Below are 15,899 nucleotides of genomic sequence, written 5' to 3'. Positions count from 1 at the left end.
GCTTACTTATGCACTCTCAAAAATCTATTCCTATAGTTAAGAACGGTTGTGCCATTGCCAGCTGACGCACTTGAGATTTTCAGAACAATCCAGATGCCAAGTTTGGCCATGCACGGACTATGACTTGCATAGGAGAGGACTTTGCCCAGATTACTTGAGTGGGAGTCAAGCTATCCCAGATTTAAGTATAGGAAGCCCTTGGATTTGGGTTTGCTTGGTATGACCTGGTATGTTTCACTAAATAATAAAAATGCTCAGATCACAGATCTTTCTTCAGTGATTCTTCCATGAACAGATGATCATAGCTTTTAGAACTATAAGCATTTTCCTGTACATAATCCTTCCTGTATATTTCTACCTTTTCTGCTTCAAAAATTGAAAGAAAATCTAGTTGGCTTCTGATGGCAAGTGTATAGTTTAATCCCTTTCAAGTTTACTTTCCTTTTTTGTGTTTTTCCAGGATGCTGCAATTTTCACACAAGCTGCAGATTACTTTTGGTTTCAAAAGGATCTTTCTAAATGTACCTCTCTTTAGAGTATCTCCTGGCATGATGGATTTTAGAGAGCTAATCTTGATCTGTATATCACTGCTTTCCAGCACTGGTTTCATTGTGACACTCACAAGCTCTAAACTGCTGCTCTGATGCTCTTAAAAACCTGTCTTTACACTACTGTGCTGCTGTAGCATTTGAAGGAAAGAAGAAAGAAAAAAAAAAAGTGAAAATGTCTAGAAAACTACTGGTTTGGGGTTTTCCAGAAGAGTATAGTGGAAAATAAATGGAGGAGTAAAATTTGAAAGAGAAACTGTATTTTCTCACAGACATACTCATTTAGTTTCGGTAAAGCCTAAAAAGATTGTAGGAAGCAATCTGTTCCATTTTCTGTTTTGTCATGTTTTAGTCAAAGGACTAATTGCTTCTAAAATCAAGCTTTACAGCATGTATATAAACTTTTAGGTACACTGTGGTGTACTTATGACTTCAGTGTGTGCTGATTTTGTCTGGGACAGAGTTAATTCTCTTCATAGTAGCTAGTATGGGGCTATGTTTTGGATTTGTGCTGGAAACAGTGTTGATAACACAGGGATGTTTTAGTTATTGCTCAGCAGCGCTTACACTGAGTCAAGGCCTTTTCTGCACCTCACAACACCCCACCAGTGAGTAGGCTGAGGGTGCACAAGAAGCTGGAAGGAGACACAGGTGAGACAGCTGACCCCAACTGACCTCAGAGATATTCCATACCATATGCTGTCACACTCAGCATATAAAACTGGGTGAAGGAGGAAAGGGAGGACATTCAGAGTGATGGAGTTTGTATTCCCAAGTAACCATTATGTGTGATGGAGCCCAGCTTTCCTGGAGATGGCTGCATGGGAAGCAGTGAATAAATTCTTTGGTTTGCTTTGCTTGTGTGTGTGACTTTTGCTTTACTTTTTAAACTGTTTTTATCTCAACCCACCTGTTTTCTCACTTTGACTCTCCTGATTCTTGCCCCTGTCCCATTCTAGGGGGAGTGCGTGAGCAGCTGTGTGATGCTTAGTTGCTCGCTGGGGTTAAACCATGACACTTAATTTATATTTTGTGTGATTTTCAATTAAGTATTTTGCTTCTGTAATTTGTCACATATTTAAGCTGAACAAACAACATTATCATGTTCTTAAATTCTGTTCATCCACTCAAGATTTCTTCTACATACATAGCCCACATAGTTTTAAATTAATTAAATAAGAAAGTAGCACTACTTGTCTATCCTGTCTAATTTTTATGAAATTGTGATATGTTTTAGGCAGATGTTAAAGTAATAGAAACACCATATTTTGCTGTCTTGTTTCATAGTAATATCTAACGGAAATATCCATTTTAGGCAACTGGCTTGTGGCAACATTATGTTAATATGCAATATAAATATTTTCCTAAAGATTTTTTCTGTACAATAAAACGTAGGGTTTTTTCCAAAGCAAGAGGAAGGATAAGTAGATAAAAACAACACTACTTCCTAAACCAAAGGCAATGGTTGGTTTGGTTGAACACTGCCTTGAGCAGTTATATAATATCCAGCCTCTATGGAAGAGGAAAAAGAAGGAAACCAGTCTTCTTTAGCATTATCCTTTCTTTTTTATGAAAAGTATACAGGGAGTTTGATTTATTGGGTGAAAGTGATTCAGAAAGCAGATGTTACTTTTTTTCTTACAAATCTCAGGGTTATGTTCCAACAAGCTTTGTCCTTTTCCTCACATAGGACAGTGCCTGGGATCACTCCTCTTGCTCTTTTTTAGATATTTGTATTTTGTCTTATTTTTCATGGATTTTCTCTTTTCTCTTGCAGCAGATAAACACAAGCTTTGAGTACATAATGCGTTTTCAGTTTGTCCAAAACTCCGTAGATTTCTCTGTGATTCTGAACCTGGAGTGGTGGATTCTCTAGCTTTGTGGGAAGGACTGAAGTCTCTGAAACTGAAGTAGTTTGTGGTGTGTATAGAGCCATTGGTTGCTGGCTTCCAGATCTGAAAACAAGCTTTGCCTGGGAAAGGAACAGGCATTTTCTTCTCTGAAGGAATGTAATGGTCGTAGTGGGCAGGGCAGCAAAGTAGACTTGGAGATAGAAGGCAAGAATGGCCATGCTGTTGGACCAGAGGTCAAATATTCTGCTTCTGACAGTTGTTAAAACAGAGGTTCAGGGAAGAGTTTGGAGAAGTTTCCAGGAACGTTCCCCCAGTCTCCAGCAATTTGCTGTAAGGTGGAAGGTGATGTTCTACATGTGTGTCAGTGGATTTCACTATCATATGGCTGTTTCCTTTCACCCCATGCATGCGTTCAGCTTTCACAGTATCCTGTGGCAAGCAGTTTAAATCCATGTTGTGTGATAACCTACTACTTTGATTTGATTTCAGACCAGGCATCTGCCACCTGCTAGTTTCGTTTGATGCTTTCAATCCCTAGTATTGGAAGAGATGATTTTAGGAAGTCAAGCTGAATGTGAGGCAAGGTTGTCATACTTTCAGGGAAAAAAAATGCCTTATGAGTTGAAAAGCATATTCAAAAGCTTCTTTTAAAAAATGAATTAATCATGATTAAGTACTAATAAAGATGTATCTTGCATTACTGTCAGGATTGTGTTTTTTATAGCCATTTAAATAAAATGATTGCTGTTTATTTTCAGTACTTCTGTGTGTTTTCTGAAGATATGGGAACTTCTGTCAATAAATCATTTGAAACTAATACAGCTGTATTTTTCAGCAATCCATTGCTTTCTGATGTGATTTTAATTAATAGAGGACTTTTTATTGTTGTTGTTACTCAAAACTTAATTTTAATAACTTAGTGTCATTCTTTAGCTATAAAAATGTTATATGTGTGATGTTTACTTTCAAGACTCGCTTAGATTACTGGAATTGCTGTATACTTTATGACATTTCTTATGTCAACAAATAACGTCTATTATTGTAATGATACAGTTATTGCATTTGGTACTCCTACACTTGCTTGTGGTAAATGAAAGAAACACACATCAGACAATAAAGTGATGTTATGAATGTGTTACCTCTCGCCTTTTTGCCAAAAACAGAAGGTTGATGTGTGTAAGGCTGACCCAGGGAACTGAGTGGAAACCCTGAAGGACAGACAAGTCTGCCTGTGAACAGAACCAAGTTCTGTCTAGGAAGGCCCATTCAAACATCAGCTACAATCAAAGCACCATAGGGTTTTTGGTCAGGATGACCTTCCTTACCACTTCTAAGAGCACTTGAAAAAAGAATATGAGAGCTCCTTTCTGTCCTACTCCTTGCTTTTCTTATGGGCAGCAGCTACTAAATGGGGAAAATGATGGGTTGACATGTTTATATTCTTCCTCCTTTTTTGACTTTTTCTGATGTGTTAGAATAACTTTGATGTGATACTTGACCTTCTAGTTATAAAATCTGGATGTTTATGTGCTGGGGCCTTAGTCTTTGTCATTGTCTCAGTTTCCTCTAGTAATTAGCAGCTTATTCATAACCACTTCTGTATTATCATCCATCTCCCACCCTTTGACTCCCTGAAAACTAAACAGAACATGGATAGAGAAATAGAAGTCCCAAAAGGACTCTGAAAATGGGGTGGAAAGTGAGGCAGAACAATGTGGTACAGTCTGTTGTCAGGTTTTAATGGCTGATTGGAGTCAAAAGTCATTGTGAATTGTATGTAAGACACCCTTTTGGACGGAAGCACACATCTGAGGGAGCTGAAACCAGGGGAATTTGCTTCAGAGTTGAATTGACAAGCCTCTTTCCTCTCCCACAGTTCTGTTTTCCTGTGAGTTTACAGGAATGGAGGCAACAAAAAAAAACCAACAAACACACACTTTCTCTAATACTGAAGTGCTCAAAACTGAAAAAGATTTGTTAAATTGTTAATTATTTTTGTTTGTTTCTTTCCCTGTTTTCCCTGATGGTGAATTTGCATGCCACTGTCTGGTCTAGAACTTTACTCTTTTTTAATTAGCTTAACTAGCCCATTTGATTTGAAAGGACCGTACTATGATACTTTCATAATCTTTATTTCAGATTTTTTTCGGGGGGGGGGGGAGGCCTTCAGCTTGTAAAGACTTGATTTTTTTTTTTTTTCTTTAATAGTAGAATAGATTTCAAAAATAACATATATGACAGTAGTGATAGTTGAAAATGATGCCTCATAGATTGGAGTAAAATATGCTTATAAATTCCCATTATTCCAAGAAGGTTCATACATTCATTTTTCAGTTGTTCTCTCCAAATGAGATTTCTTAGTGGCTCATATTTTCTCTCTCTTTAACAGGATAACGGGGAGTAGAATTTATTTTTTAAAGCTTTCTGTGTCTTTGTTATGTTGTTTTCAAGGCAGTTGTTATGATTCTTACTCCAAAATGGAAGCTTGAATGCTCTACTGCCGGTATATTTAATTTCTTACAATATACTGTGGGAATCATATTGCTAGATAAGAGTAATATTGCTTAAAATGACTTGGGAATTTCTTGTAATTCCGTGTGTCATATTAAGAGCTCGTAACAGATGACCCTGCTAAATAATATGTGGAAGAGGCACGATGCACAGGTGTCTCAGGGATAAGCATCTTCCCCTTGGGTGACAGAATTTAAAGTGCTCATTCTCTTCGCTATCAAAAGTATTTTCCAGGGTATGCCGAATTATCACGTCTTGGCAGACATCATTTTCACAAGATTCTTACTGTTGCTTCTGTAACCTCCCTGGCAAGAGGCTGCCCAGGACATCCAAAGTGCTGTTGGCCAAACGTTGCTCAGAACTGTGGTCACTGCACATGCTGGAGCTGCAGATTTGTTTGTTCCAAGAGTTTAACTGATGGTCCCTCCTCTGGAACTTAACTTCTCTGAAATGTTAGTAATTCCTTGCCCCTTTCTGCAGGCATGCTTGGTCTTGATCTGTTTGCAGAATCATTGAATTTTAGGGAGCTGCTTGAGAAGAAAGTGATAGCATGAATAAAGATGACACAACTAGATTTTTCTGATCCCATTGAATAAAAGATCAAAATACCTTGAAAGTTTTTTTTGGGGGGTGGTATAAATTTAAATAAGGAATTGTAAGTGGTGTGAATTTTGCTTTAGATACTGAAAGGGGGTGTAAATCAGTTTGAACTTTCTTGGCAGGTGAATATTGACGTGGTTAATGAGGATTATGATAATTGGGAGGAATGTTAGGGGAATATGCATTTCAAAATCACAAAACAAAAAGCAATTAAAGAGAAATGCTAATCAGCTAAAAGCTGAATCCTGAGTCATGGCAATTTGTAAGCTAATTACCTTTTAACTTAATAGTATTAAAATCAGAACAAAACGATTTCCGCTAAAGTATTTCATGCATGCCTGCCTTAAATATTTTAGAGATGCTTATCAGCATGTTATTTAAACACTAAACAGCAATTAGAAATAACATCTTTTATCCTACTGTGTGGTTTCTTAAGCAATGGGTATTGTTGGGTTTGTAAATTTTAATGATCCACACAGAGGTTATTTCCACACTTAGGAAACATCCAGTTAAAAGACTTTCCTTGTTGCTTTGAAGTAAAATGCCTGTTATCCAACTCTACAAGACATACTCTAAAAAGCTATTTGTATTGTATTTAGGACATGAACAGCAACGAGTAGACTGGATAAGGATTTCTCAAAGGAAAAATGAAGGGGCAAAAACAAGAGTGCCTGTGAGAATTAATCTTCTTTGTTCATAAAAAGAGAGGATGTATTACCACCTGAGGAAACAATTCAGTCATCTTGAAATATACTTCCTTTAACCTCTGACTCAGATTGGACACACAGAGTACAACAGAGTTGATTTTACTGAAAACATAGGGATTTTTTTAGCTTTATTTTAGCAAACATACAGAATTTACTAAATGCCGATCCCTTGTTGGTGGAGTTTCCAGCCAATCACTTCTTTCTTAGTTTTCATTATGATGAATTAGAAACTTTTTTCTAAAAAGTGATGCTATCAAATATCTTTCCATTTATAGACTTGATATATCTTCTAGAGATGTCAGATTTATCCCTTTCTAAAAAGCATGGGTGTATAAACACTCATCTTTCCAGTTTGTTTGATTCAAATAATATAAACATGTCAGTATTTTATATAGCATATATGTGTTATGTATAATTATTTGTTGCAATATACATTTAAACTTTTTATCTTCATAGGATTAAAAAGCCTAAACAGTTGTTAACTGAATTGTAGGGAGGAAAGCTTTTTGTCATTAATCAAGCATAATGGTGCTTCTAGATTAATTTTAATTATTTTTGTCAGAAATTGCAGCATTTCGACATTCCATTCTAAACCAAAAAGCCCATTTCCCCAGTTAGAGCTGTTTCTGACTTATTCCAGAAAGCATACAGGTGTTGCTGATGCTTCGGCTATAGCCTGCAGAAACATCTGTGTTGCATGGGAACAAATACTAGTTGCCATGAACATACTCTCTTTCATTTTATCTTAATGTGTATTTGCACTAGTAAAGGATTGTCTCCATTCTGTAGGTTCTTTGAGACATAAAAGAAATAAAAGTTTTTTGCCTCTACTTAGAAGCAAGCATCTGTCTTTTGCATGTGAAATTTCCAGCCTAAACAAAGTACACCACTAGAAATACACATTGCAGCTAGTAAATGGCTTAAGAATTGTAGAGAATTTATTCCAAGCTAATATTTGTTCTCCCGATCTTGCTTTATATTGCTGTTGTTGAGAGCATTTGAATAAATTATATAAATGTGCACACACCACTAAGATATGAAAACAAAAATACCCTTAAATGCAAAATTGCACTAAGTGCAAAAAGTTGCACTTAGAATATCACTTGAGTTTTTTCTCAATCTGGTAGAATAACCTTCAGAAGTGACATCCACCATTCTGTGAAGGTTACTTCAGTTCTGTGTTTTCAGATCCCTAATTTTTGTCCATAATTGCTGAAGACTCCAACTCTAAATCTGTCCGCTAAGACAGCAGTGGCTTGCGGATTTGTCCAGGGCTGTCTGATCTGTTGCTTTGCAAAGAGTCGGTATAATGAAATCCCAGGGACCTGGCACACAGGTGGCTTTTTAGGACTCTGTCATTGCTGCCTACATTTCTGAGCAGTTTCCTCTAACATATTAGTACTGATTTTTAAGACAGCATTGTAAAGAAGACAGAGAACTTCTTCTCTTCTTTCAGATTAAGTAGTAAATATGTGAGCTATTCCAGGTGGTCATCCTGTAATGCAGGAGAAGCTTGGAAAATTCATTTCAGTGAAAAGCTTTGCCACTTCCTGCATTCTGGAGATGTAAATATGTAACTTCTGATTAGCAGATCATCAAATCCAGCCAGGAGATCCTTGTCCCCTTGTTTTTCCATCTTGTGTAAACCTCAATCTTGTATCACTAATCATTCTTTTAAAAGCATTTAACTTTGAAAAGTTTGTTTGGATTGAGAAATCATAATAGGAAAATAATCTCAAAAGATAAATTTGAAACTGAGGTGTCTGCAAAATGCATCTTACCGCTAAGAAGCATATTTCCAAATACTTGGTGAGGAAGAATCATCAAGAATCATAGAACCACAGAATAGTTTGGGCTGCAAGGGACCTTCAGAGGTCATCTAGTCCAACCCCCTGCAATGAGCAGGGACATCTTCAACTAGATCAGGTTGCTCAGAGCCCCATCCAGCCTGACCTGGAATGTCTCCAGGGATGGGAATCTACCACCTCTCGGTAACCTGTGCCAGTGTTTCAACATCCTTGTTGTAAAAAATTTCTTCCTCACGTAGCCTGAATCTCTCCTCCTTTAGTTTAAAACCATTACACCTTACCTTGTCATAATATGCCCTGCTAAAAAGTCTGTCCCCATCTTTCTTACAGGCTCCTTTAAGTACTGAAAGGCCGTGATAAGGCCTGCAGCCTTCTCCTCTCCAGGCTGAACAACCCCAACTCTCTCAGCCTGTCCTCATAGGAGAGCTGTTCCAGCCCTATGATCTTCTCCAGACCCTCTCCAACAGGCAAGGACTGATCCCACAAAAAAATAATGTCCAAAACATGTATTGCACACCCATCTGATCTGTAAAAAGAGTAATTACCTTAGAATTCTTTCTGAAAAACAGAGTTAGTGTTGAAGTTATTTAAAGCTGGTACTAATCTATTCTGGAATTATAGTCTACACACTGGTGAGCAAGATGAATAGGTCTGTTATCTGACTGCACTATTAGGTAACACTAAAGTTATTTCTCCAGAAATTTTGTGTCATAAATTTGCATTGCTAGTAATTGCATGAATTAGTCTACAAAAGACATCTAACAAAAGAAATGGAGACAGGTTTTGTTCAGATTATTAAATGGGTTGGAAAGGTTAACAAGCCTTAAGTTACAAAATGTTCTAGACTGATTTTTGTTTTGCTGGTTTTATAAAACAATATTTCAGAGTGCATTTGTCTCCTGAAAAGCGATTACCTCACAAAAAAATACTTCCTCCTTTCCATCAGACTTACCCTTTCTGTTCAAAGTCAGTTCTGTGTGGCTAAAATAATTTTCCTTTAGTGCAGTAGTATTTGCAGAGGAAAGAGAATTAGTTAGCTTGTGGTTTCTATTATCCATAATCAATTTGATAGTTTACTAAGTTGCAATTAGTGGCACTTTTCAAGACCTACTGAAAGTAACACAGTTGCTTAACTGCTTGGAAGAGCCTGAGGTTAGGGGGATTAGTGAAATGGCATAATTTGCCTTTCTAAAACATTTTCTATTGATTCCTCATGCAAAATGAAGATCTGAGTGAATTTACAAGGTCGACACTTAGGAATCAAACAAAGGTTTTTGCTTGTAGCGTTGTACTTCTAATATCCAAATTACAGGAACTAAAAGCATAAAACTTTAATTTATGTTTCTTCATAGTCATTTTTCTGGGCACAATCATGGTTAATCACGGTGAAGAGTTTCAAGACATGTTACTTCTGAGGGTCTAGTTTAGAATGGGATGAATTACATCCTGAAAGACCCTGGGACCTACTCAGTCGCCAAAACTCAGATATCTAATACACACTGGATTGATTACAGATGCTGACTCTTGTGTAAAGCTCTACTCATGCATGTGCCTTGGGTAACCTTGGACATACAAAATATATATACATAGCTACATTCAAGCAATTGAGTCCCACCCCCTGCTTCCCTTTGTTGACTAAAACAGAAACCAAGGATAACAATCTAAGCTTGTTGATGCCTGTTTTTGGTCAGATGACTCCACTGAAAAATGATTAAGGGAGTGGAGCATCTCCCTTATGAGGAAAGGCTGAGGGAGCTGGGTCTCTTTAGCTTGGAGGAGACTGAGGGGTGACCTTATTAATGTTTACAAATATATAAAAGGTGAGTGTCATGAGGATGGAGCCAGGCTCTTCTCGGTGACAACCAACAGTAGGACAAGGGGTAATGGGTTCAAATTGGAACACAAGAGGTTCCACTTAAATTTGAGAAGAAACTTCTTCTCAGTGAGGGTAACAGAACACTGGAACAGGCTGCCCAGGGGGGTTGTGGAGTCTCGTTCCCTGGAGACATTCAAAACCCACGTGGACACATTCCTGTGTAGCCTCATCTAGGTGTTCCTGCTCCGGCAGGGGAATTGGACTAGATGATCTTTCGAGGTCCCTTCCAATCCCTAACATTCTGTGATTCTGTGTAAGTCTCAAGAGCAGACTTTATTGGCCTTTGAAATCATCTGTTCCCTAGAAATTCAGGTAATCATTAATACTAGTTTTTTTCTCAACTTAGAAAGCTGTAATTTAGTCAAATAAGCAAAATAAATACATTTATCTCACCAGCATTCACTAATAGTCAAAATAATCAGTGTATAGGCATGGTTGTCCTAGAGTCAGATGCTTGGTATTTGAAGAACCAGACTGTCTTGCTAACCTCAGCTTTAGAATAAGGTTTTCCCTAATTATACAATATGGTTTAATTTGACTTATTAAGTATTTGTATACTTTTAATTGTCTTTTCATATTTTTTGCTGTCTGTTGTGATATGAATGTCTATCAAATTCTTGGCAGCAGCTTTTGAACTGCAGGTTTTTCTTACCAGATTTCAGAGAGATGGAACTGGATCATGCAAGACTAGTGACCATATTTGTCAGCAATCAACCTAATTTTCAAGATGTCTAGAAAACTCAGCAAAAAGACTTTGCTACATTGAGGCTTTGCAATAGGATGGCTATAGTGTCCCTGAGGTGGGAGGTTACCTGAAAGGCATTGCCCTGGGGAGCCTCAACACAGATTTTAGGTTTAAGATCTTCTGGCTCACTCAGGCAAAGTGAGCAGTCCCTGAGCAGCTAATAGTAGCAGCCTTACCTGAGGAAGGTAAAGTGCTGTCTTTTTGTTAGATTCTAGTGGAATCAAAAATTACTTACAATGTAAAAACATCTATGATGTAATAAATATCACTCTTTGGAAGTCTAGCGGTATAAGGTTTAGGGTGGGTAAAGTGATTTGATACTGATTCATAGACCCATGTCAAAGCCAAGACCCATCTGGCTTTGTACTGCAGGCATAAACACTTGTTTAGGCTCACTAGAGGTATTAGTCATTTCCTAAAAGATATAATTAATTTTCTAGCAGCTATGATTTTACCTTTCCGTTGTGATCATCTAGCTACTGTAATTGCAGCCTTTTTCAGAACAAGGTAATCTCATGTTATTGGTAGATTTTGCTGTTAAGGAAGACACAGAATTTTTTATCTTATCAGTTATTCCCTACGTATGGCAGAGGTTCTAAAAGCTTTGTTTTGAAATTGCAGTTTCCAAACACAGGACATGTAAATTTATGTTAGATAAAGCGGTAAGGCTTTTAATGCATTTCTAATTTGGTCACTGATCTTATTTCACAAAATGACTCTTCCACTTTTTAACTGACTCAGATATGTGGTACTGGCTCATGTATTTTCTATGGAGATTGATAACTTGGACTTTTTATTTGCTTTCTAGAGATGTCACTTGAATCGATTACTGTCTGAGAGTAAAAAAAAATATTCTTTTACGTGTTTATTTTATTTCTCAGAAAACAACAACCCACTGATTTAAATTATATGCCTAAAACAAACAAAGCTGTTGTTGTTATTTATCTGATCATTGTTGTATGTCACAGCCTATGGATAATTAGGTAGAAAAAACCCTCTGACTCATGAACAGGAGGTTATGTTGACTTTTCATTTGGTAGTATGATGGAGAGTTAGTTATTTGGCTGTTATCACAAAAAGGAAAACGTTTCTTAGAAGTAATCATGGTGAGCATATAGCCATTCTGATTATATAACCACTACTGCACAGTTTAATGTTATTTTGTAACATGTCATCTGGGATGGTGGGCTGTAGAAACCGTTTCACACTGTGCTGACCTGTCAATTTTTCTTTATTCCCAGATCCAGGCCATGTACGACATTACCCAGTATGAGAACATTTTTCCTTTGTGTATGACGCTGGAACAACTTCTTCAAAATGAGACAGAAGAAAGTAACATTTCAAGCTCAGACTATGATGGTGAAGAAAAAGTCAAATTTCTGAGGAACCTTGATCAAATTATTCTTCACCTCTCAGATGAATTCCCTTTGTTTTCTTTGTATTTATGGAGAGTGAGTGTTCTTTTGAACTCAGCTCAAATACAAATTGATTAAAACAAGCAGCCTACTTTTTAGCAGTGTATTTGTTGTGGGATTGCATTGGAAAATTTTTGAGCCAGGCAGGAAGATTGTTATTATTGGAAAACATTTACTTTAAACTACTATGCTATACAGCAGTTTCAGTGATAATGCAATTTATATAGGAAAAAATGTAACAATCCAGATGCCATTTTGAATAAATCCCGCTTGTCATAATGTAAACCAGTATGTTGGTGCTTGCATACACAGTGAAAATGGCAACAAAGAAAGTTGTTTCAGGTACTATTTAAAATTAATGCTATGAATTTTGAAGTCAAGATGTGTGTAGACCTTCCAAGTTAGGAAACTAATGTCTGTCTTTTTAGAGCTGTATAGCTTCTGTGTGCTTTAGAGACAATGGCTGGTGGGCAGAAATAAAATGTTTATTTTTAAACTCGGTAACTTATCACTACAGATTCTTATAGGACAGACTTAACTCTTTATTAAACCAGAAACTATTGTTACCTGAGCAAAATAAAGCCTGTTGCTCAGTTTTACAATGAATGCAAGAAAGTTGTATACTGCTTGGCTTTACTTTTGTATGCTCAAGGGTAGGCAGAGTAGGCCGAGTAGGCCTAATTTAGTCTGAGCTGACTAATGGTTTTGAAGATCTAATCTGAATAAATTTAACTCCTTTAATGAGTACTTTAAACTCTGTTCAAAATTAATGAATCTTGACAAAATCCCCTTTGTATATTTATGTATTATTTGATTTTTAAACTTTTATTTCTATGCGATGGAATTATATTTGTATAATAATTAATGTAACATATTTTAACAGAAATATTAAGCGTAAAAGGCCTTTAAAATGTGAGTCCAATAATACCTTAACTAATCCACAGTCTTTGTTAAATTTAGAGGGTAACTATTATGACGAACGGCATTTTTTCTGATAGATAAACATAATTTGAGTTTTATTGTGTCTCCTAGCAGTGCATATCCACCATAAGTATTAAATATTTTTGGCATTAATGCTTTTCCTTTCTCTTGCATTTGTTTCACCAGATCAATTTTTGTCAGAAAAATTCTCTGAAACACAACTTTTTTAATACTGTAAATAATTTGTCTTGTTCATTTGAATGCATTTATTTCAGATAAACCTTTGTTTTTCTATATAAGTAAAATATATTAATATTTACAAAAGTTACTTTGGCTCCCCAAAAAGTGATTATTATACTTATTTACACACTGGCCACTGTTCTGTTTCTTAAACTTTGTATTTGATATGTCATATGGTAACATTTGTTTAGTGCCTTCTTGTAGCAAACTTTCTTTCAACAGAAATTTCTGATTTGCAAAACAAGTGTTCCTGAGTATTCACATTAGAAAATCAGATAAGTTTAGCCAAATTAAAGAAAATAAAGTTAAATAAGTATGTAATTTTGGTAGCCCCTGAGGAACTACAGTGCCCTTTTTGTTACTGCTTTCCTTATGTGTTTGTTTCTTTAAGGTAGAGTATCAGTTCTTCCACCTCCCTCTGCAGCACTGAAAGCATGATTACAAAAAAAAAAAAACAAGGAAAGGAATAAACAAAACTGATTGGTATCTAAATGATAATTTTAATTTTCAAAAACAAAAATTATTTCAGAAGCATTTTTTAAAGAAAAGACACAAAACACAGGAGGATACTGAAATCTGCATAATGGCAAAATTGTGTATTGTTTCATGACTCCTGTTCTAAAGAAAAGTTTCAACACTAGATTGCACACCACTGCATATTTGCTGATCTATTGGCAAAAAATATTTTTGTTATTAGTAAAGCAACTCAGGCACAAAAGGACACATATTTTCTTCTTTGCAAATTGTCGCATTTTCTCACCAGTAAGCTCTATAGGCTGCTGGAAGAGCGATGGGTGTTTTGGGAAACACATGCGTCCTTGGTAAGTTTTGAAGTAACTGCTGACTTGAGATACGACTTTTGAAGTCTTTTTCACAGCATACAGAGAGAGGGAGGTTGTGTCCAGAGATGGTACTTACACTCTGACAGAGATTTGAAACAGTTTGTCAGGCAGCCTTGAAAGTTCTGGGGCAGAGAGGGTTCCCCTTCTGATGCCATTGCAGCAATTTAGACACACACTAACTGGCCTCTCTGCAAAAATGCTCTTAACTGGTCACCTGGGCTCTCCTTATCCACTTCAGTGCAGAATTAAATAGCGCAGCTGAACCACATTAGTGACCATATCTCAGATTTCGTGGGAGCAATAACCTCTGCAACCAGAATAGTTACTAGATGGATCATTGTCTCGTGTTTCTTGAAGAGATTTTTCACCATGATGGGACTCACCTCAAGAGGAAGATGCAAAGAGGTAGACATGGGCATTTAGATGTCTCCGTGCAGCTGGGATGCCTAAACTATGAAGCACGAAGTACCCTAATGTTTTGGGCAGGATCTACATCTGTTGACCCAAAGGACTGCAAATCTTCTCTAAGTCCTGTGTCACATGTTTTCTCTTTGTGTAGTTGCCTCTGATAGCCTGGAGCATCTATAGTGGCACTGTGACCAAATGTGTCTCCTTAGGCAACTGAATCAAGTGGTGATGACAGCAGGAACTTGGGTAGCTCACTGACAAGAACATGCATTTAAGTTTCTTAATGTGAGAACTAAATCCCACCCTTGTGATAGCTTCTGTGTTTTTAGGAGTAGGAAATCCTAGGTGTAAGTTCGTGCTCTTCAGACAATTTCTGCCCTTGACCAATGACTGTTAGATATAACTTGAGTAAACATCTCTGTCTTCAGTTTTGAAATAAAACAGGATGACTGAGCCAGTCTCTGGAGTTACCTGTTACAGGTGAGGATTTGTGACCCAGTTGGAAGAAATCTTCCTGCAGCTTGGACTTCAACTAAATCTTAAAGTACTTACTAAATATGTATGTTGACACCCAACTTTTACATGGCTGGCTTCCAGAGATGAGTCCCAAATGCAGAGAAGGTGTCAGAAGAATAATCTCAAAGTCCCATGTGCTGACCTTAGCACGTCGTAGACCTACAGAATAGGAAACACTAAAACAGCACTTGGTCTGACCTGTCGTTACTCCCTGGAGTAACTCACCTCAGTTTTAGAAGTAACAGTTCCAGCGTCTGTCTTTTGTCTTGCTGATTTCCTATTTGTAAATAGTATATGTACTTTAGAATTTGGCAAAATGCTAATGTTCTTCAAATGCAAATTGTTCAGCCTTTTATATATATGTATATATGCACACACATATGGTTGAATTATATATTTATACTGTTGAATTAGTAGTACTTACTAATTAGTAGCATAATAGCAGTTTATGATTTTGTATTTTGTTACTCTGCCACATTCTTAGCTTCCCAGGTGACTGTTTTGTACCTGTCTCCATATGTTTTAAAAATATTTTATGGTAGAATGTTTCTTTTCATGAGAGTACAAAAATTATGGGGAAAATAAACTTTTGTTCTAATGCTGCAGTGACTGTTCTATTCACTAAAGGATTTTACATGGGTGGGATTTTGAAGGGAACTGTCTCAGAATATTTTTGTAAACTTAATTTGGAATATTTTTATAATCTGTTTGTGATTTACTGATTTTTTTTTGAGGTAGTTACGCTTGTATATGTTGTAACCTTTAACCTGTAAGTAATTTTTTCTTTCAGTTATCCACGCATTGTTAGCTGATATAGAGTAACCCTTCATAGTTTACTGTGGTGCAACATTTAGCTGTCATTCACAAGATCGTAGGAGAATTCAGGTTGGAGGGGACCTCAAGAGGTCT

The 15,899-nt window shown here is 36.7% G+C and overlaps 1 protein-coding gene across 1 annotated transcript in view; it reads left to right on the top strand.

Moving 5' to 3' along the window:
* The window catches only part of MEI4 (meiotic double-stranded break formation protein 4), a gene marked incomplete at both ends in the record, with an annotated part of 61,128 nt that extends 48,987 nt beyond the window's left edge, over nt 1–12,141 (top strand). The window contains one exon of the mRNA XM_082048963.1: nt 11,890–12,141. Within this exon, the coding sequence (XP_081905089.1) occupies nt 11,890–12,141 (252 nt within the window). The remainder of the gene's footprint in view (nt 1–11,889) is intronic.
* Between the last annotated feature and the right edge of the window lie 3,758 nt (nt 12,142–15,899).

The sequence above is a fragment of the Streptopelia decaocto genome (genome assembly GCF_964273445.1).
Source record: "Streptopelia decaocto genome assembly, chromosome: 3".
In the NCBI taxonomy this organism is placed as follows: domain Eukaryota; kingdom Metazoa; phylum Chordata; class Aves; order Columbiformes; family Columbidae; genus Streptopelia; species Streptopelia decaocto.
Note: the sequence above shows the minus strand (reverse complement) of the source record. Positions and strands in the feature narration are given on the sequence as shown.